This window comes from Chrysemys picta, chromosome 6 (assembly GCF_011386835.1).
Source record: "Chrysemys picta bellii isolate R12L10 chromosome 6, ASM1138683v2, whole genome shotgun sequence".
NCBI classification, from domain to species: Eukaryota; Metazoa; Chordata; order Testudines; family Emydidae; genus Chrysemys; species Chrysemys picta.
The window spans coordinates 71411673-71434824 of NC_088796.1; the positions used below are offsets into that span (position 1 = coordinate 71411673).

Genomic DNA, 23152 nt, shown 5'->3' on the forward strand with positions numbered 1-23152 from the left:
ATCAACCATGCTGGAGTCCAGCAGCCCTCAGTAATTTCGACAATCTCTCCAGGCTTAAGAAGGGAGAAGAACAGACCCTGGATGACCTACAGATCAGTGATTCTCAGACTATGGGGTGGCCCTCTTAAAGGAGGTGTGGAAATGTGTCAAGGGAGGCGCGAGATGTGTGATTATTTTTTTTAAGAGCTCTGGCTGTCAGCCCGGGGTGGCTGAGGCTTGTGCAGAAAGGCCATGCACATCTGGGAGGGGGGGATAAAGTGGACAGCTGGAGCCCCTAGGACTGACAGCTGGAGCCCAGGGTTGACATCTAGAGCCCCGCCACCTGCACTCGGGCTCACCTTCTCCCCCCCACCAATCCCTCACTGGGAGTTGGTTGGGCTCCAGCTGTCAGCCATGGGGTGGCAGCAGCAGGACAGAAGTAAGGGTGGCAATGGGAAGCTAAGTCTGCTTTGAAAAGAGGTGACAAATATCATGTTTCACATTGCCACCCTTACTTCTATGCTGCTGCTGGTGCAGCACTACCTTCAGAGCTAGGCACCTGGCCTGTAGCCGCTGCTGTCTGCTCTGCCTTTTTTACCTATGAAAGCTTATGCCCAAATAAATCTGTCAGTCTTTAAGGTGCCACCGGACTCCTCATTGTTTCTCTCATAAGGTAGGTTTTCCATTTCTCTGATCATGCTAGTAGCCCTATTCTGCCCCTGTCCCAGTTTGAATAATTCTTTCTTAAACATGGGAAACCAGAATTGCACACAGTATTCCAGATGAGATCTCACCAGTGCCTTGTATAATGGTACTAGCACTTCCCTATCTCTACTGGAAATACCTCGCCTGATGCATCCGAGGATTGCATTTGCCTTTTTCACAGCCACATCGCATTGGCAGCTCATAGTCATCCTGTGATCAACCAATCAACATTTCTGCTCTGAGTTATGTGGGTGTGGTGCTGATTAACCATGTATTTAATTTAGGAGTCCCTATAAAATTAATGAGTTATGCCTGAGCAATAAGGAGAGAACAGACTCCTACTGTAGAGCAGAATCCTGAGGTCAGTACACAGGCAAAGCTCCCATTAAAATCAGTGGAAGTTTTGCCACCATATGGATTTTAAATATGGTTGCATACAGACTTCTGCATGGAACTAATAATTAGAAAGTGTTTCTTCACTGTAAACTTGCTGTACTGATCTTTCTAATATAAATTACTATTTTCTTTTCATCTGCATTTTTCAAGAGCACTTGAGAAATTTCCTTTATTTTCCGGTGAAATTGTATGTGAGAATTGAAGGGTGGATGAGGATCTGGTAAAAGTCTGTAGACAAGGTTTTGAAATAATTTGGGAAGAGTATTTGAGCAATTTACTGACCAATATTCTGAGTACAGGTTGTCTATGTGGAATTTAGTCTGTACGGTTTCTTTGGCATACCACAACTAGTTGTTGCTAGCAGGGCTGCCCAGAGGATTCAGGGGGCCTGGGGCAAAGCAATGTAGGGGGCCCCTTCCATAAAAAAAAGTTGCAATACTCTAGAATACTATATTCTCGTGGGGGGCCCCTGTGGGGCCTGGGGCAAATTGCCTCACTTGCCTCCTCCCCCCCACCTCCGGGCAGCCCTGGTTGCTACTACTGAAGTAAGCAAAGATAAGAATATCATCTATGATGAAGGTAAAGAGCATTAATTAAAAAGATTATAACAGGGTTCCAAAAAGTATTAAATTCATGGAGGATAGGTCCATCAATGGCTATTAGCCAGGATGGGCAGGGATGGTGTCCCTAGCCTCTGTTTGCCAGAAGCTGGGAATGAGCGACGGGATGGATCACTAGATGATTACTGAACAATAGAACCCTGATTGTTGTGATCAACCAGCTACATGAATCATTTTTATTCCTTGATTAATAAATACTTGTCTGTGTACTTGAGCAATGAGCAGATGTCATGCACTCAGCATGTGGAAATATTGACCTTCCTATGCTCTGGTGAAAGCACCATAGTATCAAATGTGTCATGCCTTGGAAGGGTTGTGTATAAGTACCCCTGTCTTCTTAAGTGTCCTTTCTCACAGTTAAGAACTATAAGTGAACTGTGCTCATTGGTTTTTTTTTTTGGTTTTTTTTAAGAGTTAGTTGAAAGTCAGACAAAGGTGAAACAGCAAATAACTCTTTGCATTTGTTATGTACACTTGTTGAACGATTATTACATTAACTTATGATCTGTACCTACTGTAATTTTGAATGTTTGAATTATGAATGTTTCAATTTTATGGTCTGCTCAATTCCAAATTAGTTCATGAACTGTAGTCTTCCATTTCTTCTTTTAAAATAAATTGTGTGGCCATCTCAGTCTTAACCCAAAGAGGAGCTGCATTTTCTAAACTGCAAGTTGATTGAATTCTTAGGAGGATGTACAGTGTATTAGCAGTCTGTAAGAGTTAATATAGGAAGTTCAGGCGACCATTTAAACTCTTGATTTGTGAAGAGAGGTGAGATTGCTCGAGGACTCTGCCAGTGAAGAAGAGTTTGCAAGGCATTGTACATTGTTTAGGGTACCATTCACATGTTCATAGTCCTCCTGCAGCTTCCTTTTAGAAATTTATTGTGGTATTTAAAAATCAGCTTAAAAATTCCTAATAATTTGATTTAAAAAAAACCTCTAACAACCTTAGTTAGGAAGGATTCTCATCTTTCAGCTATGGAAAGGAGTTTTACATACTGCCCACATAGTGAATAGCTTGGGTCAGACTATATTTGCAGTACCAGACATTCCTTTTTCTGCCTCATGGTGGGATGTTATCACTGATGAAACACTGCTAGTGTCATGGATTATTTTCCCTCTTGCAAAGCTGCTCATAGAACCTGGTTCTGCAGTTCTTCCTTGAATAGTTCCAATTCAAATCAGTGGGAGGTCTGCCTGTGGAAGGACTTAGCCAGTTAGGATCGTGAAAGAAAGGAGATGCCATATGGTTGTTTATTGTATGTGAAATATTTTAACTCAATATCATAATTATCAATTTTTTCCCACTCCCAGAGTGAATTTTTTGTTTGATTTGGTATTTATTTAGAAAAGTTTGGGAGGTGACAGTTGATAAAATATAGTGAAGTATCTGATACCTTTTGTGCTGAAGGCCCCCGATCCTGCAAAGGCTTACTCATGCAGCATGTATAACTTTCAGCATGTGATCAGGCTTGCTGAACTCACTGAGGCTACTCATGTGCTGCAGTTAATCATATGAGTAAGCTTTGCAGGAAAAACAACAAGGAGTCTGGTGGCACCTCAAAGACTAACAGATTTATTTGGGCATAAGCTTTCGTGGGTAAAAACCTCACTTCTTCAGATGGTTTTTACGCACGAAAGCTTATGCCCAAATAAATCTGTTAGTCTTTAAGGTGCCACCGGACTCCTTGTTGTTTTTGTAGATACAGACTAACACGGCTACCCCCTGATACTTTGCAGGAAAGGGGCCTAAAATTTGTCATGTGGCCACAATCCTGAGAAAGCTTTCATACATTCTAAACTTTACCTACTGTGAGTAGCCCATCACTTTCAATGGGACTACTCACAGTGTGGAAAGTATAAGCATGTAAGAAATCTTAGCATGTGCCGGGCCTTAATCCAAAATTACAATGAGAGGATATAAGAATTTGAGTAAACTTCAGTTTTATATAAACATCTTTTACATCAATTTCTATTTTATATAAAAGTTCTTTCTAGCTTAAGTAAAATTATGTATTGAGTTGGTTTAGTTATACCTTTGACTCCATAACACAGTGGTTTAGCAAATGGTATTTGACATATTTACAATTTTCAAATTTTGTCAGTTGTAATGTTGCTAATGACCAACTACTGCATATGTGTTTGTTTGTTTTTTAAAGAAATGTGTAAACCCTTTACTAAAGTAGACCTTATATTTTATTATTTCAGTTGTTCATGGTGGACAACGGAGCAGATGACTGGAGAATAGCCATGACTTACGAGCGTATTTTCTTCATCTGCTTGGAAATACTGGTGTGTGCTATACATCCCATACCTGGGAACTATACATTCACATGGACAGCCCGTCTTGCCTTCTCCTATGCTCCATCCACAACAACAGCTGATGTGGATATTATTTTATCTATACCAATGTTCTTAAGACTATATCTTATTGCCAGAGTTATGCTTTTGCATAGCAAACTTTTCACAGATGCCTCATCTAGAAGCATTGGAGCACTAAATAAGATAAATTTCAATACACGTTTTGTTATGAAGACTTTAATGACAATATGTCCGGGAACTGTATTGTTGGTTTTTAGTATCTCATTATGGATAATTGCTGCATGGACTGTCCGAGCTTGTGAAAGGTAAGTTTCTTTTTCCTTTTATATATATATTTAAGAAATGTAAATGTCTTACAAAGTGTTTTTCTTCTAATCCCTTGGATATTATTTCATTCTCTTATGTTGAGGAGTGAGGCTTCCAGTACCTGGATGCCAGGGCTGGCACCAGCCAACCAAGCATGTACTTGGGGTGGCACCTTGTAAGGGGCGGCCAATCTTGGGGTGGCGGGGCGGCGCTCAGGTTTTTTTGTTTTGTTTTGTTTCGGCGGGGCAGTGCTCGGGGGGGGTTTGTTTTTGGTTCGGCGGGGCATTTTTTTTTGTGCTCGCGGCTGCAAAAAAGTTAGAACCAGCCCTGCTAGGGGCTTGTTGATTGTTAGTTGTATTGTGCTTTTTGTATCATGGCTCTCTAGAATACTTTTATCTTTTGACCTCAAAGGCCTTTGAAAGGGATGTTTAAATTGTCAGAGATTTCTCCCATAGCATTGTGATGTGAGTTTTTTACTTCATTCTAATTTTATCTGAGTGCTTTATTATGAGTAGCCTAGAACATTAAAGTGGATAGTGGAACATGAGTGCCATAAATATTACTTTTAATAATAGTCTTTAAAATTCTGTATTAATATTAGGTCTCAGACATTTTAGCTTATGGCTTACTACAGTTACTGACAATGGTGTAAATAAATCAGTAATCAGAAAAGCCAGTAAAAAGTTGATTCCAAAAACTCTCATAATTCTAGTGCCCTTTAGTGAAAATGAAAAATCAAAGGTGTAATCCCAATATATTCTATTGACAGAGATCTTTTTATTTTGGTTATGTTGAATGCATATCGTTTATACACCTCTACCCTGATATAACGCTGTTCTCGGGAGCCAAAAAATCTTACCGCGTTATAAGTGAAACTGTGTTATATCAAACTTTCTTTGATCCGCTGGAGTGCGCAGCCCTGCCCCCCCTCCCCCGAGCGCTGCTTTACCGTTTTATATCCGAATTCATATTATATCGGATCGCATTATATTGGGGTAGAGGTGTATTTACAAATACTTGATTTACTTTGGTAAAAATACAAATATAACAATAGAGGAAAGAGGTAGGAGTTATAGTGGTTGACACTTTTTTCGGAAGTCCAGAAAAAGTGCACTGGATAGCATGATATTTTGTTAACTTACGTTTCAAGCTTCAGCAACCAATGGACGTTGAACAGGCACAGAACAAATCAGTATCAGTAGTGACACCATCAAATCTGATTTCTCAAAAATACCACTTACAAAAAGAAATGAGCAGGGTAACTTCTGACTACTGTGGACTCGAGTGAGTGAGTGACTGAGAACAGGTAGAACAGGACCATTTGATTGAAACAATTAGGAAGAATCTCTGAAAGATTTGATATCTGATGTGGTTCTCAGGCCCTACACTGAAATACCCTCAGTTACTCATGGTGGAATACCTTCTTCAAAATATTTCCAAGATTTCCACTATCAATTGCTGATCACTCTGTAGCCCTTTGCCTATATGCCCATTTTGAAAACAATTTTGCAATTGCTTTCTGACAGTCAATTGCTGTAGACATGTTGTTTTTGAAAGTTGCTTGTCACATCTCCACTCAGTTAGATAAGGGGAAAAGTGGCAAATTTTATAAACCGAATATGGAAGTTATCTTGTTATCACAGTCTTCCCTGTTTAAAAACCTCAGAACTGAAAAACAGTGGAATAAAGTGTGATATAGTATGTTCCTCTGGATTGTCAATGATCCAAGTGCTGTGGTGAAGATGTACAGTGTATAGCATGTGATGCCAGGAATAGCTCGTCATCAGAGTATATTCTGAAACACCATGCTAAGGATCATATATCATATTATTTATTGACAGAGACAAGGTAGATGAGGTAATATCTTTTATTGGACCAACATGGGTTGGTGGTATAGCTTTTGACCACTACAGAGCTTTTCTTCAGAAGACACTTGTACTTTCCACCAAGAGAAGATGGTCCAATAAAAGATATTACCTCACTTACCTTGTCTGCCTCAGTTCCTGGGTCCATTGTGGCTACAACACTACAAACGTTAGTTATTGTCTATCAGAATAGTCCCCTCAGCTGGGACAGGTATAACAAATTATTATTATTATGTTTTATTTATTAAAAGTCAGTTTCTCCTCCTGAATATGTTAACAATAAACTTCAAACATAATTAATTTTTCACCAATTTTGTCCTTTTTTTGTCATATTGCCTCCAATTTCCCTTCAACTGGGACACCTTCCAGTAGCCTCCCAAGAGGAGCTGAGCAGATTCAACTTTACTTAACACCATTGTTTTTGAATATACTGTAATTTAATTATTATTGAATCACTCTATTATTTGCCCTGTATTAAATGAATATTCAAAACAGACTATGATAAAGCCAGTTTCTGTCAAGAAGAAAGGTACTGAATGAAAACAGTGAGGTTCCTGAAAAGCACTTAAGCATGTGAATACTTTTGCTAATGTGATCTAGTTCCATTGCGCTCAGACAAAACTGCAAATATATCATGACTGTGACTTGTCTTATTCTCTGCAAAACCAATGACAGAATTTGTGAATTTTTAATTTCATTTGCAGTTCTTGAATTCACTATAATGAATGTAGATACCAGGCGTGATCATTCACTGATTTTATTTATTTATTTATTTATTTATTTTAAAAAACACCAGATCAACATACAGTAGTCCTAGGGTTAACATTATACTTGGTGTAACTGCACTTCCTTCAGTAGAGTTAAATGAGAGATTAGTTTGGCTCCTTATTGTTAGTAATTATGAATTTTAAAAGCTTTGGCCTAATGCATGAGGAATTGGATACTCATTTCCTATCATTAATAGGAGTTGCATAGCCAATTTCCTGCACATTACACTTTGTATTTCTCCTGGAGGGATTATGCTTCATAGAAGAACTGCACTGAATCAGTGTCACTGGCCCAGTTACTAATTAGTCACATTTAAAAAATTGTGGCTCCTCACTCTGTAATGAAGTACAGTAAGAAAGTGCCACAGGCACAGAATGCTAAAAGGTGTGTCTATTTTTAAACCAACATCATCTTCTTGTATATATTCATAGTTATAATAGTAGTTAGAGATGGAAAAGACAATTTAGATAATTGAGTCCATTCTGAGGTTAGTGCAGTTATAATCCCCAGATAGAGGATGGATCTGAAACCGTATTTAATGGGCTTGATTCACTCCCTAGCAAAAATGTACACAGATAACCACATGTTTCATTTACTTAAGTTGATTTTTCCATCATAAGTAGAGAGAACCTTTATTCTAGTAGGTTGTTTTAAGCGTGTCAGAAAATAAACATTACAATTAGAAAGAATTTATAGTTTTACTTGGCATTATACATGGCAGTCTAACATTTTAATTGTTTTTTTGGGGTGGGGGGGACAGATTCTTATTCAGCAGAAATTAAAACTCTGTCAGGATTTTGATTTATTTTCCTGATGAGAGACAATGAAATAAAGAAAAAGTAACTGTTTGTTCTGTTCTACAAATATCACTAATTCTCCTACAGACACAGTGGTCGATAAAGTGCTATAGCAAGTTGTTTTAGTGTTTCTGTGACTGTATATCTTCATATCAATTTGCCTGACTATTCCAGTTAGTGCAAAATAGTGTGAATGGAGACAGGACTCATCAAAAAATTAATAAAAATCATGGAATGCATATTAGACTTTATCATCCCATTCCAAAGCACTCATGAAGGTTTATGCATAGCCAGGAATAGCTAATGGCAAACAGAAAAGGCATAACAGATTTTCATGTAAGTGCCGTAAAATCCTGAGTACTCATGTTAACAACAGAAGCAGCAGCTGAATGACAGCCTAGTAACCAGTCCTATTTGGTTTAAACTGTTTGGCCAATCGGTTGTCCCATTGGGACTCTGGAGACTATCACATCATAGACCTCTTGGAAATGTGATGGATAGGTTTGAGTGGGAATATTCATGGTTGGGAAGGAAACGTCTGTCTCTAGATTAGTCATTGCTTTGACTATCCTTTGGCTTGACTTAGTCTAAACACTTTTTGAGCAGGAACTGTGTCTTCCTCAATGTTTTGTATGGCACTGAGCATAGTGTCAGCTCTCAGCAAATTAACAATAGTAGGTGGCATCCTTTGTGTTGGTGTGTGCATGAAACATTTTACAGGATGCAGCTTAAGGTCATCCTTGAGGGCATTAGGTATGCATGAAAATGAGAGCAGGCAGGTATTGTGTACTGAGTGTAGGCAGTCTAGCAACGTTCCAGGATAATCTGGCAAAAGAAACATAGAAGATGAGCATGGTGGAGGTATTCAAGTCTTTGCCATACATGCAGCCCTGGAAACCTGACTGATTGCTTGTGGTTTCTAGGGCTGCAAATGTGGCATAGTGTTGAATATCTACACCTCACCAGCAGGTATCAGTTTGATGCACAGCTGTCTGTCATGAATGTGCTCCCTAAAATATATCTTAGTTTTATCTGGCCCAACCCAGGAAATGCTTAATTTTTCATTTGTCTTTTTGAGACATTTGACTCTTAATCTACAACACTCATGAATGCCTTTGCTTACAGGGTCCATTATTCAAGTGTGAAACTAATAGGTTTTTACTGTCTCCATCATAGTGATCTTTCAATTGTTGCTGAAATGGCTCTTCATTCCGGCAGTCAGTCAGTTACAACAGGTGAAATATAAATATCTTCTACCTCCACAAAAAAGTTAGAAACACATTAAATTTTTAGTATTTTATAATTGAAAAATGGCTTGGCAAATTTGCTTCAAGCTTAAAAAAATTTAAATTAAAAACTCCTTTATTTCACGCTGAAAAGAGATTATTTTTCCCGGCACAAGGAGGATCAAAAAGGGAGCTTAAAATGGAATGCTGGTTGCGGCTGTAACTATAATATTCTATGCAAATATTCCAGCGCGTCTCTGTAAAAAGATTCTGAGCCAAAGTCTGCCCTCATTTACACTGCTGTATGTCCAGAGTAGCTCCATTCCCTTCATTGGAGTTTCTCTGAATTAACAGCAGTTTAACTGAGAGCAGAATTGGGTCCACTACATTTTTCTTACAAATGACATTGGCATCTTGTTTGCTTTTGTGTGTCTCTCTTTTGACTTTTTTGACTGTGAAGCCATTTCAGACAAAGAAGCTTATGTCATCATTTTTTCTCATTCAGATTCTGTTCTGTCCTGTCCTTGATTTAACTCAAATATTTGTTTACTCTCTTTTTGAGTTCACTTGGACTTCCTCTGTACTTGCTGTACATTCTTTCATTTTTCTACAAATACATGAACTTCTGTGTACCTTATTTTCTGGAAATCAGATGTCATCTCAAAGGTTTCTACAAGAAACTTAGAAATCGTAAGTGTGAGGCAAATTCTGGAAATCTAAGAATCCCTTTTTTCATACTGACAACTCAGACATGTCAAGCCTCTAAACTCTCATTGAAAATGAAAAGTTATTTAGATATCTAATTTCCTCATGACTTGTGCCCAATATCATTTGCTGGTGTGAGAGGGAAATGTGTCCTAAAGTATTCATATAAAGCAGAATGCCACATATCATATGGTAAACTGAGTAGACCCCTGTTTTCTGCATGGGCTATCTATCTATTTTTAAAGACTTTTTAATATAGATGTTTACCAGACAGATTGAAGTTACGTGAATTACAGTAGCTCCCAGATGCCTTAATCAGGATTGGGGCCCCATTATATTTATAATCCTCTGGACATATATGCAATAAAATCTATTCCCTGCCCTGCAGATCTTGCAGTCTAGTTGATAGTGATGTTAAGATCTGGCCTCAACCTCCCTTTCTGCACAGTTTCTCACAAGTTTCATCCAAATCTTCCTCCTCCCCTCAGATTGCCTTTGCTTCTCCTCCTATATCTCTCCTCCTTCTTTCCTGTCACAGAGGCGGAAGTTTCTTTGCTGCTCTCCTCCTCTAATCACCCATTTGCCTCAGTGACTCCAACCCAACTCTTATGTCTTACACCCACTCTTATCTCATCTGTCCCTTTACTCTTCTCCTTAACCTCTCATTCTTCTCTAGCTCTTTCCCTTCACAATACAAACATGCTTTAGTCTCTCCCATCTTAAAACAAATGCACTGTTTGCCCCTCTTGTCTCTCTCGAACTATTACCCTTTCTCCCTTTTCCCTTTAATGTCTAAGGGTATGTTTCACTACTGGCTGGATCGGCGGCAGCGATCGATCCAGTGGGGATCGATTTATCGCGTCTAGTCTAGATGCAATAAATCGATCCCCGAGCGCTCTCCTGTCGACTCCTGTACTCCACCAGGCCAAGAGGTGCAGGCAGAGTCGACGGGGGAGCGTCAGCAGTTGACTCACCGTAGTGAAGACACCGCGGTAAGTAGATCTAAATATGTCAACTTCAGGCCTGGGTTCCCCTACTGGCCACTGGGGAAGTGGCATCATCAGGGCACCACAGAAGAAGACTGCCTGAGACTGTTTGCATAGAAAGACTTTGGGGGTAACCCTGCAAGTGGGAAACACGGATGGTGACCCGACTTGAGAGACATCATGAAGAGGACACTATGGTTCTTGGAGCGAGGCAGGTCTGCAGGATCGAAGGCTAGTGGGAAAGGCACCAGCTCAGTGGTTTGAGCATTGGCCTGCTAAACCCAGGGTTGTGAGTTCAATCCTTGAGGGGGCCATTTAGGGATCTGGGGCGCACACACACACAAAAAACCTGTTAGGGACAGTACTTGATCCTGCTAGTGAAGGCAGGGGATTAGACTCAATGACCTTTCAAGGTCCCTTCCAGCTCTATGAGATAGGTATATCTCCATATATTACTAATAATAAACCAAGTTTTTCATTTTTTCAGCTAACCTGTCTAAACAATGTCAAAAAGAATATGAAAGAAATTGTTCTCTTATTTTTATCACCTGGATCGATCAGTCTTCAGCTGTCATTAAGACTGCGCCGATCACAACACATCCGCCATTCTTCTCGCATTCTTGCCTTTCTTCTCCATGTTCGTCTGAAACGTTTAACAATGTCATCTTCCCATCTTCTTGGAGGCTGACCAGGTGGTCTTTTCTGTTCTCGCGGGTACCACTCAGTAATGATTGTGGTCCACCTATTGTCCGTGAACCGTGCTATGTGGCCCGCCCATCGTAGCTTATTATATCTGCTTTCCATGACAATATCTTTTTCACCAGTGCATTCTCTAATCATTTCATTTGGGATACGATCCAGAAGGGAAATTCCCAACATAGCTTGTTCCATTGCCCTTTCAGCTACCGACAACCAGTGTTCTTCTCTCTTCGTCTTATTTTTATCATTACTGTCCATTCAGTGCAGAATCTCTTATTTCCTTTTGGTTTGATTGAAATTGAAACACATTACTTGTGATCAGGTTTCTTCAATGGTTGTAAAAGTAATCATAAAATATTCATTACAACAGTGATCAAACATGCCCTATTATCACCTTGATTTATGACTCTGTTCCAATGCTCTGAATGATCAAATATTTTTCTTTTAATTCCAACTTTAGTTTTGGATGTTGCAGAGTGAATGTTAATTACTGTAAGTGTAAGTTGTAGTGCTTTTTAAATGTTTACACTTCAAGGGACTAAAAATAGATGTAACCATTTATGTAACCGTCCTTTCCATTTGTGAAAGTTACCAATAGGCATTAACAATATTGTTTTACAAAACAACAATACAAACGTAAGGGGTGTTATCACTGAAGCTCTACCCTTGTATGGTATACACAACCTGTTTGGGGGCAGATAAATCCTGGAAGGCCCATACCCAACACAGTGTAGCTGATCCAGGGAAAAAACTGACCGTCAGTGTAATGCTAAAGGAAAATAACTATGTACCATGTTGTTGCACAGTCTGAAGGGGGAACCTTTAGTGGAGGCAATGGAGATGCACCAGTTCATACTAATGGTGAATTTGACTCCACTCTGTCTTAGATTCTTCCCTTGATTATATTCTGGAGCGATGATGATTGTGGTTTTTGCCAGAACTTCATGGAATATGAATTGGAACACTTTGCACTGACATGTTCTTCTGTTAGCCTTGATTTATGGAATTACTTTCACTATAATGGAAGATCACAAAGAAAGGAGTAATGTGTCAGTGAGTAACATTCTCTCTTTACAAAATCTCAGGGAAAGGTGTTAGTGAACCAGGGCAATGTCAGTCTTTAACCAATCCAAAAAATGGCATATCCAACACAACGGCTACCTAAAAAAATTTTTTTTCTTTCTTTAATATTTAAGTGCAGGAGATTTTATAACTGGTTAAAATAATGTCTCTGTTTTTATTTTTTAGTTTAATCCAACTAAAGCTGGAAAATCTTTTGGGGCCTGAATCTCCTTTTACTTGCACTGTTTTTATGCTTGTGTAACTGTATTGATTTTATTGACATTACTCCTGATTAAAGCTGTGCAAAACTTGTCTGATTTTTTTTTCTTTCTGAAAAATGCAGATGCAGGCTGGCTGAAACATTTTGTGAATTTGTGTCAATTTTCAAGCAAATTGTACTAACTACTGGGCTATGGGGTATTCTGCAATAAATCACTCTCAATATCTCCTACTGAAGTTGTTCTACTTTGCATGAAGTACTTCAATATTTATTGGGCTAGACTGAGTGAGAATCACTCTATGGCTTGGTGGCATGGGCACACACCTGAGGGTGTGTATAGGAAAGTAGGGGACCTGAATTCTAATTCCTGCTCTAATGAATATTAATTAGTTATTTAAAATGAAATAACTTCAGCAGGAGAGATTGTGAGCCGAGCCATAGAATACGCTCTGGCGCAGTGGCTAGGGTATTTTCCTGGGATATAAGAGATGTGGGTTCAAATCCCTTTTCCACTCTAGGCCAAGGAGGGACTTGAACCCATAGCCTTGGTGAGTGCTTTAACTGCTGGGCTATAGAGCGTAAAGAATGGCACTACTACAACAGTTTTGTAAATTTCATTTGCTTTTTTTTTTAAGAGGTTTAAAAATGCCTGAAAGCAGAACATTGTGTTACCACCAAAACAATTCCCCCCCCCCAGCTTTTTGAATAGCAGAACAAACAAACAAACAAAAAACACCAAACACTCCTCCCTCCCCGCCCCCTTTTGGGTTGATTTAAAATTAAATCTTTTTTTTTAGTATTGTTTGGAACTGATAGTAAACAGAAAAATCAGTTATTTCCACAGTTCTACTCCTAATTTCACTTGTATAAATTCATGTAGAATCAGGACCAAATCACCTAGAAGATTCTGGGGCCTCAAAACAGCAGGTGAGCAAAATCACAAGTGCTTCATTATCAAACCACAAGAGTGTGAAACAGAGAAGTGCACAGTTGCTTTCAAGGACAAAAAAAGTCTGGTTTAATTTGGATTCTTCAAAACATGATATAGATGTTGACCTTCCTCCCATAGAAAGAAAGCTGGTCATGTTCCCAAACTGATACTGTTTTTTACAGGAAATTGGAAATTTGTGTGTGTTCCTATAATATCCTTATTCAGTGTTCAAAGTCAACGTTATAATCTCTGAAGTCTGCTTTCAAACGAAGACAAATTTTAGTGTCAAAGCAGAATTTTTTTCCTTTGTAATGTATAACTTAAATTGTTTTGACTGCTTTTAAACTGAAATATTCTTAATAGTGCAGCGTCTTGCCTCAGAAGGACTCTATCCTTGAGGAAAAACTGTAGAATATACATGGTAAACTGATTTATGCTTCAGTACAATCTTTCACTTTTTTTTAATCTTTATTTTTTGTTGCCTCTTAATTTAGGAAAGAGTTTTACATTCAAATGGGGGGATCTTAGGCTTTACCATCTGTTTTCTCCTGCTACTTGACCTAGTTTGTAAGCTGCAAAAAAGAATATAACATTTGTAACATAGTAATCATTTCTGTGGTAGCCGATTGGGGGGTTGTGGACCAACTTCTGTCCTTAGATATTTATACATTAACTTTAATATGAGAGTAGAATTTGACCCTGTGCCCTAACTGCATAGTTCAGCTGTAGGAGAAACTGGGGTTTGTAGGAGAAATTTCATATGCTTCAAACACTGATACTTATATGAAGGGAATACTGAAAAAGTACATTGTTTCTCTTCCTTGCATGAGAATCCCTCTTTTAAATCAAGATTGCAGTAATATGCAGTTTGCTAGTTTAATTTGATTTCTTTTCCAGCTTTGTGGACTCCTTACATCTCCTTGCTTTTGATGTTATTTTATGTACTGAAACAGCATTGCTGATTTTTTACCTTGAAAATTTCAAAATCAACCAAAGATTTTTATAACCTTTGCCCTAAGTAATCTTGCAGATGGCAGTTATTTCTGTGGCTAATGTATTAAGAAGTAACCCTAATGCCTTGTCTGCACACAAAAGTTGAAGCAGTTAAAATAAGGAATCAACTTAAGCTATATCAATAAAAGGCACTTTTAAACCCATTTAAGAATGTCCACACAATGGCAGGGACATCATTTCAGGAAAAAAAATTGGGAGTGGGAGGTGCCAAGTTCTGTTACCAAATACAATATAATCACAAATGTTTTATCTTGCAAATTTCAGCGAGTGGGGGAGAGATGAGGATGAGGGGCAAAACATGGAAGACATAATAGAACATATAGACCTATGAAAAGTCCAGACTGGAGGGGGGAGGAGGGGATGAGAGAGACCAACTGCCTCCTTTGCCCCATAGCAAATGGTGCCCCTGCACAAGGGGTCTGCAACCAGTGCAGTTAAATCAGTGCATCTTGTGTGAAGACCAGTCCTAAAATAGTTTTGGACATAAGTGTTTGATATTTGAACCAGTAATGTCACCTTCAGTTAATGGTTACCACTGGGTCTGGGGAATAAGTGTTGTCAAGCTGGATAGACTGTTAACAGACTTGATCCCTTGTGTTTATGGGGTGGAATCACTGAATTCAAGTAGGTTTCCTGTTGTACTGCAAAACAGCTATAGATAAAGCTATATATAAATATGTAGCAAAGATAATCCATTTCCCAGTTCCCAAAACCAAATGGCCAAACACATTCAAAATTTAGAACAGGAGAATCTGTGTAATAGGGAGTGGGCTATAGGAATGGGTGCTTTTACTGGCTGAGAGTCAGTGCAGGTCTATGCTTAATACTTTTGCCAGTATAGTAATGTAAGTTAGGGTTGTGATATTATTTTTATGACATTTTTATTACAGCAGAAGGTAGGGTTACCATATTTAAAAAATAAAAAAAGAGGACACTCCACATGGCCTGGCCCCGCCCCTTTCCCAACCCCGGCCCCGCCCCAACTCCGCTCCTTCCCCAAAGTCCCTGCCCTAATTCCCCCTCCTCCCTCCCAGCCACCCGAAAAGGGCTGCCCGAGCACTACCGGCTTCACGGTTTGCTGGGCAGCCTCCAGACCCTGCACTCCAGACCCTGCACTCCTTGCTGGGCAGCTTCCCCAGCGCAGCTGGAGCCCGGGAGGGGAAGTGCCCAGCCGGGGGCACAGGGTCTGGAGGCTGCCCGGCAAACCGTGAAGCCGGTAGCACTCGGGCTTCGGGCAGCCCCCATGCCTCCGGACCCTGCGCCCCCGGCTGGGCACTTCCCCTCCCGGGCTCCGGCTACTGTGCTCCTCCCCTGACTCTTCGGCTCTGTTTAAGAGCCAAGCTGCCTGAGCGCTACTGGCTTCGGGCAGCCCCCTTGCCTCCGGACCCTGCGTCGCCGGAGCAGAGCAGCTGGAGCTGGGGAGGGGAAGTGCCCAGCCGGCGGGTCGGGGTCCGGAGACAAGGGGGCTGCCCGAAGCCGGAGCGCTCGGGCAGCTCAGCTCTTAAACAGAGCCGAAGAGTTAGGGGAGGAGCAGAGCAGCTGGAGCCCGGGAGGGGAAGGGACCGGCCGGTATTTTTCCCAGACATGTTCGGCTTTTTGGCAATTCCCCCCAGACGGGGGTTTGATTACCAAAAATCCGGACATGTCCGGGAAAAAACGGATGTATGGTAACCCTACAGAAGGCCTAGTGTAGTAGTAGTTATATTGGCATAAAAGTGCTTTTGCCAGCATAGCTTATGTAATTCAAGGAACTGGTATATGATATTCTGGCAAAAACATTCTTTCGCCAGTATATGTTGCATCTATACAGCACATATACAGTAGAACCTCAGAGTTATGAACACCTTGGGAATGGAGGTTGTTCGTAACTCTGAACAAAACATTTTTACTGATCTTTCAGAAGGTTAAATTGAATATTGACTTTGAAACTTTACTATGCAGAATAAAAATGCTGCTTTTTAACCATCTTCATTTAAATTAAACAAGCACGGAAACAGTTCCCTTACCTTGTCAACTCTTTTTTTTAGCCCCCCCCCTTTTTTTTTTAGTAGTTTACATTTAAAACAGTACTGTACTGTATTTGCTTTTTTCCCCCCTTGAATTGACATTTAAGAGGAGCTATACTCATACATGAAAATAAATGTCAAGGTGTCTGTGACAGGGTACTGTTAACAGTTTCAAATTTGGCTCAGTGGAAGCCAGCACCCTGGTCACTTAGAACACCCCAGGCACTGGATGTGATTAAGGTAGAAGAGAGCACTTACGCCTGCTGGTAGCCTCATGAGTTAATGAGGTAGTTAGATAATCAGCCAGAGAACCCAGGAAGGAAAGCAGGCAGTATAAAAAGCTAACCTGGGGAATAGGAAAGGGGGTTTCTCATAATTGCTCTTATATGGTTACATTCTGTCTGCTGTTTAAGAAGGAGACAAACATGTTCACATGGTAAGGATACCTTGATGGAACCATGTGCTGCTTAATTCAGAAAGAGGGCTTACCAGCTAGGGCTTTCGTGGAGAGGAAGAGGGGACCCTGTTCATGATGCCTTTTGCAGAAGTAAACATTTTGTTAAATTTCTATTGTGTTATTTGTAGGTTTATTTTCTATTTAGGGTTGGTTTGTTGAACAAATGTAAATTGAAACGTAACAAATTTCATGTCACTATATTTAGACTTCATTTTCAAAATGAAGGGCCAAGATTCCTGTGTGCAAATTGGGAGCAGGTGGGGGAAGTGTGGGTTGCCTACTTAAGAGCCCAGCTCGTACTGTCATGCACTAACTTGCCTTGCCTATGTAGTCATGATAACTGTATACCTGATTTTTCCCACATTAAAGTCAGTGGAAGCTTTACCATTGGCTTCAATGGGTACAGCATCATTCCCCATATGCACAAATGCAAGTGTTTTCAGCTTATGCCAGTGGGCTTCTGCCTATGGCCCAGAATTTGAAAATACAACATTCTGCTCCGATTGTACAATGCTTTGCAGTTCTGTAGTGTTGATGAATTGGACTGCTTTGAATTCTGCCTTTTGCTGGCCATTTATTTGGGCAATAATATTAGTGCTTTGCACATTCTGCTAAATTCCCATTTATCATGAAAGTGGATTCAAAAATAGTCTCCTGAACTAAGTGATTGATTCGCCTACCTCCTGAATGAGTTCTATGATGGGGGGAGGAGCAAGTTATGATTTGAACACATCAAAGAGTGCTATCTGCATCAAGCCCAAGACTTTAGTTATTCTCCGCCTCATCCTTTAATCTTTATTATAAAGAAATAAAAGCCTTATGATATTTTTTCTGGATTAATGCAACATTTTATATACGGATTCCTATATGAAAAGATTGTCTTCCAATGCAATGGATTTTCTCTTGCATAAAGAAGTGAATCATCTATTCATTCTGGTAGATACAGAGTAACCTCTTAAAGCTTTACCCTACACTAGGCACTTTAGATCAAGAAGCCTTTATAATATGTTTCATTAAACATCTTTATTCTGGAATTTCCCACAGATCTTCTCAAGGCCCAAGATGTGCATATTTTTCTCAGTTATTCTTTCTTGTTGTTTAAAAGATATGTGGTCTTTTAGGATTATATCTCTTTAAAAGTAATTATAAGGAAATGTTTGCTTTTCACCTTATAAAGTATAATTCCCAGTCTCAAACATACAAAGACACTTTGTAATAAGTATTGGTGGAAAGCTATGTTGAACATGTAATAGCCTATCATAATGGTATCTCCAAGAAGTACCTCAGTAGTGTCCAATTCTGATGCTGCTGTTTTTAAAAAAAACAACACAATTTGCTGCCCATGATATCTTTAACTTGTGCTTTTTGTAATCATGATATTGGTGCTAGTGAGAGGTCATTGCAGTTTATGAGGTCTACCTGCAGGATGAAGTAGAGACAAATATATACATTTTCAAAACTGAATATATATCCTACTGATGGTATTGCATACAAGTTCTATTATATGCACTAGAAAGTGTGCTGTCCAGGTGGATGGGATCACTGTGCCCATAACAGTTCTGTCACAAAATGGGTCATATTGATTATGGATAGAGGGCCCAATCTTGCGAGGAACAGAGCATGGTGTTCCAATTAATGAGTGTTAGGGGCTCTCAACACCAAACAGAGTCTGGCTCACAATCCCTCTTCATTTGACTGGGCTACAGATTGTTGTTACTTGGGGTAACACCCATTCCAACAACATGAGTGACTGCCGGAGCAGTATTACACAGCAGGTAGACAGCAGATTTATACTAAATGCAATGTCTGTCACTGTCGCAACTATATCAAGTGATCGTTTGCTTTTGTGTATCTTATTTGTTATGAGTTATCTCTTCTGGGATTCTGGATTACATTCTCATTTCCACTCCACTATATTCACAGTGGAAATTTTCAGCTAGGCTAAAGGTTTGCCTGTCTCTTTGCTGGCACAAATATATACATGCAGTCTTTACCCTAGCAAATGAATTGTGGACATAACCCTTAGTGCTTACATGGGTACCTCGTTTGCAAATTGCACCCGCAGTCAAGTGACTGGGCCACTGAAAATTTGGCCCATGCTATTGTCTGTCTACTATAGCTATACCATCAGCTGCAATTACCTCTGAGCTGTGCATAATAAAGATCTTTCACATATGAGCCACTTGCTGTGGTTACACTATGCTGTTTGCTGGGTTTCCAGAAACTAAATAAGGATGCTTTGACAGCACATAGATAAATATGGCATCTTTCATATATGGAACATCCACTGTCACTGAAACAACATTTAGTGGCTGCTATTAATTTTTGCTAATTTTTTTATGGATTTTATGAGGTGCAGGGTGCAGAATTGATATGTTTCTGTTTTGGAGCATCATTTTTCTTTGCATGCTTTTTATTCCAAACGAGAGGATCAGACCCTGTCTTTTTAAAAACTGCTAGATGAAGAGATTATGAAATATCTCTCCTGTAGGGACACGCGCATGAGCACACATGCACACATCCCACAATGCAATTTGGAAGGGCAATCAAGTTGGCATATTCTTTATACATAACAATGAAGTATATGGTGTACGGTAATGTTATGAAAATATTGCCTAACTATAATAAACAATTTTAAACTTTTATACACAAATCGTACTGTATGTTTTATTTAGTTGCTTTTTGTTTTAAAAAACTCTTCTCCATATTTCCATATCCCCATCTGTTGTGTTTTTCTATAGCCCAAAGTTCTTACAGTCCTTGCTGATACTAGAGTCTTGGGGTATGTTAGAGGGTTGTCATGAGCCTGACAGCCTTAATTTCCATTTTAAGGTCACTTTGGGAACACTGTCTCTTTGCAGTAGCCAGATTGAGAACAAGATCCAGTTCTGTACCAATGACTTCTTTTCCAGTAGTTCCTGGAAAGTGCTGTAGGAATGCGTTCAAGTTCAGCTGTTTAATATTCATATTAGTGTATGGCCTACAGGGCCTCACTCTCCTGGTTATTGCACAAGCACCTATGAAGGCACAGTCCCTGTAAGGTTGCCAACTTTCTATACGCACAAAACTAAACACCCTGGCCTCACTCCCTGCCCTGCCCCTCCTCAGAGGCCATGCCCTGCCACACCCCTTCTCTGAGGCCCCCGCCACCGCTCACTCCATTCCCCCTCTCCCACTGTCGCTTGCTCTCCCAACTTTCACTCACTCGCTCATTTTCACCAGGCTGGTTCATGGGGTTGGGATGCAGGAGTGGGTCAGGGCTCTGGCTGGGGGTGCAGGGTCTGGGGTGAGGCTAAGAATGAGAGGTTTGGGGTGCAGGAAGGTGCTCCAGGCTGGGATTGAAGGGTTCAGAGGGTGGGAGGGAGATCAGAGCTGGGGCAGCGGGTTGGGGCGCAGGAGGGGGTCAAGAGTGCTGGCTCTGGGCGACGCTTACCTCAAGGAGCTCCCAGAAGCAGCGCCATGTCCCCCCTCCGGCTCCTACATGGAGGCATGGGCAGGAGGCTCTGCGCGCTGCCCCGTCCACAGGTGCCACCCTTGCAGCTCCCATTGGCTGTGGTTCCCAGCCAATAGGAGCTGCGGATCCAGTGCTTGGGGCAGAGACAGCGTGTGGAGCCCCCGGGCTTTCCGTATGCATAGGAGCCGGAGGGGGGACATGCTGCTGCTTCCGGGAGCTGCACAGACCTAGGGCAGGCAGGGAGCCTGCCTTAGCCCCACTGTGTCACCAACTGCACTTTTAACTGCCCAATCAGCAGTGCTGACCGGAGCTGCCAGGGTCCCTTTTCAACTGGGCATTCTGGTCAAAAACTGGACACCTGGCACATGATGAGTGGGAGGAAATGGATACAATTTAAATGTATATACATTAACAACTTTAAACATTATTATAAATAAGTCCAAGCTTTTCTTATCTGCCTTGAAGTGGTGTCATCATAAATTGTCTGACTTCTGAAAGATGTTGACCAGAAGTGAGTCTTGAAGAGAAATTAGTTGCTGGTTTTCAATTGATCTTAGTCAGCATTGGACAGTCCTTCTTTAAAATATATAAGTGTTTGTATATGTAGAAAACTTAGCAGTCCATTATAAAAAGAAAGTTTGAACAGTAGCTGATGTCCCACATGTGTCTTTCCATGAGTGAAGGCAACACAGGAGCATTCTTCTAATGCTGTCCCAGCCCCTGCTCACTGTTTTCCCTTTAGAAATCTTTACAAGGAAGATCTAAATGTAAAAATGTTTTGCCATATGACCAGAAGTAATGAGCCCCCCAAAAATGCTAAATAAAATATTGTACTATGTAAATACAAATTATTGCTGACTTTTATATTTTGGATTCCCAAACACACCCATACCTTCATCACATCTTATATTGATTTATATGATTTAAAATATAAGCTTCTTGGAGCATGGACCGTATCGTGTGTTTTTTTTTCTGTAAAATACCATAAATACCCCTGATGTTGTACAAATAATACATTATTATTATGAACAAGGCCATGTAGATGGAAATATGTGAAAACAGAAATTAAAATAGAGTAAAATATAGTTCACTATATAGATGTTTTTTCCAATTGTGGCTCATTTAGGGAATTGTTCAATATGATGTGATTATAACATTAAATAAACTTTACAGTCTGGCATATTAATCATCAGGAGTGAAATATAATTCCCATTTGTATACTTTTCACTTAGTTTTAAATTTTTAGTTTCCAGCATTAATTATTGTATGAATCCGTAGCATCCCCAACAGCAGTGTTGCATTTCATAACATCTTTAACAACAATGGTGAAACACACTCTTTAACAAAATATTTTGGAAGGAGATTGTGTTTTCTTCTGGAGTCTGTTACTATGAGCTGACCTCTTATTTCCTGGCAAATGTAATCAATTCAGCAGTGCATTTAACAGTAATATATTACATGGCATTTACAGTGCTGCTAGTGTGGTGGTGATGTACTGAAGATCAACAGCCCCATCACTGAAAAATGGTTACTCTTGAGGGGTCACGTCCAGGGCTTCCCCTGAGATGAGCAAAATCTCAGACAGTAGACCTAATAGCATCTCTAGCATCATGGACATCAGCAATCTGATCAGGACTGGTGCAAAGATGCTGATTTTTTTTTTAAGCATTACCATTACTGTAGTGGGGTGGTCACCCCACTCCGGTTCAGAGGGGTTGAAATACAGCCCTAGGAGGGGGCTGTGGCTGAAGAAAGCAGCTCTTAGGCTGAGCTGATTGGGGGAAGTGGCTGCAGCTGGGGCCACGCCCCAAACAGACTCAGCTGGCCCTATAAAGGCAGGGAAGCCAGGGGCAGATAGACAGTCTCCCTCTGCTTGTTGAAGGAGAAGGGCCTGGCTGCCTTGAAGCTCGGAAAGGTACCTAGAGTGGAGCAGGGCTGGGGAAAGGCTAGAGGAGCTGGGGAGCTCCAGCCTGGAGAACCCCCAGGCTGAAGGCCTTGATAAAGGCCAGGACAGGTACTGGGGCTATAGAGGGGTAGCCTGGTTTAGGCAAAGGCAGTAGGTCCAAACCCCCGTTTGCCAGTGATGAATGGCATGTACACTGCAGTCTGCCCCCAGTGAGCGGGGCTAGATGGTGAGTGGCAGTAGCCATATTCTGAGATGAAGTGGGGATAGGGGGTGGGGGTTCCCCTGGGAGGGGGAGACCCAGAATTGTGGGGGTACTGCTGGGGGTAGCACCCAGTTAAAGGGGCACTGGAGTTCTGGGAGGGACACGGGGGGCCAGCAGTGGTGGCAAGACACCGGTCTGCAGAGGGTGCTCCGAGGCTGGCAGAGCTAATTCCCTGAGACAGCCAGCAGGAGGTGCTGCCAGGTGAGTCTGCACTGTGCTACAATTCCAGTATGAGCATTAAAAACAGAAACAACCACCACACCCCCCCCCCCCCCAGTAAACCAACAACCACCACTATATCCGGTTCTAGTGCAAGTCCGTGGCAAAACTCCCATTGATTTCACTGAGGGCAGGCTTGGGCCCACACACTTCAAAAATGGAGAACTCCAGATATTAGTGCAGTGAAAGTTGAATAAATATTTCAGGTAATTTAGGTGGTTGCTGCCCCAAACAGCTTACAA

The 23152-nt window shown here is 40.7% G+C and overlaps 1 protein-coding gene across 7 annotated transcripts in view; it reads left to right on the forward strand.

Moving 5' to 3' along the window:
• KCNN2 (potassium calcium-activated channel subfamily N member 2) overlaps positions 1 to 23152 on the forward strand; it is a 99422-nt gene that overhangs the window by 21952 nt on the left and 54318 nt on the right. For 4 of the 7 annotated variants that reach the window (XM_008169985.4, XM_005281596.4, XM_065550327.1 and 1 more), the window contains exon 3: positions 3914 to 4332. In XM_008169985.4, the coding sequence (XP_008168207.3) occupies positions 3914 to 4332 (419 nt within the window). The other 3 variants (XM_065550329.1, XM_065550331.1, XM_065550332.1) reach the window with 3 other exon arrangements.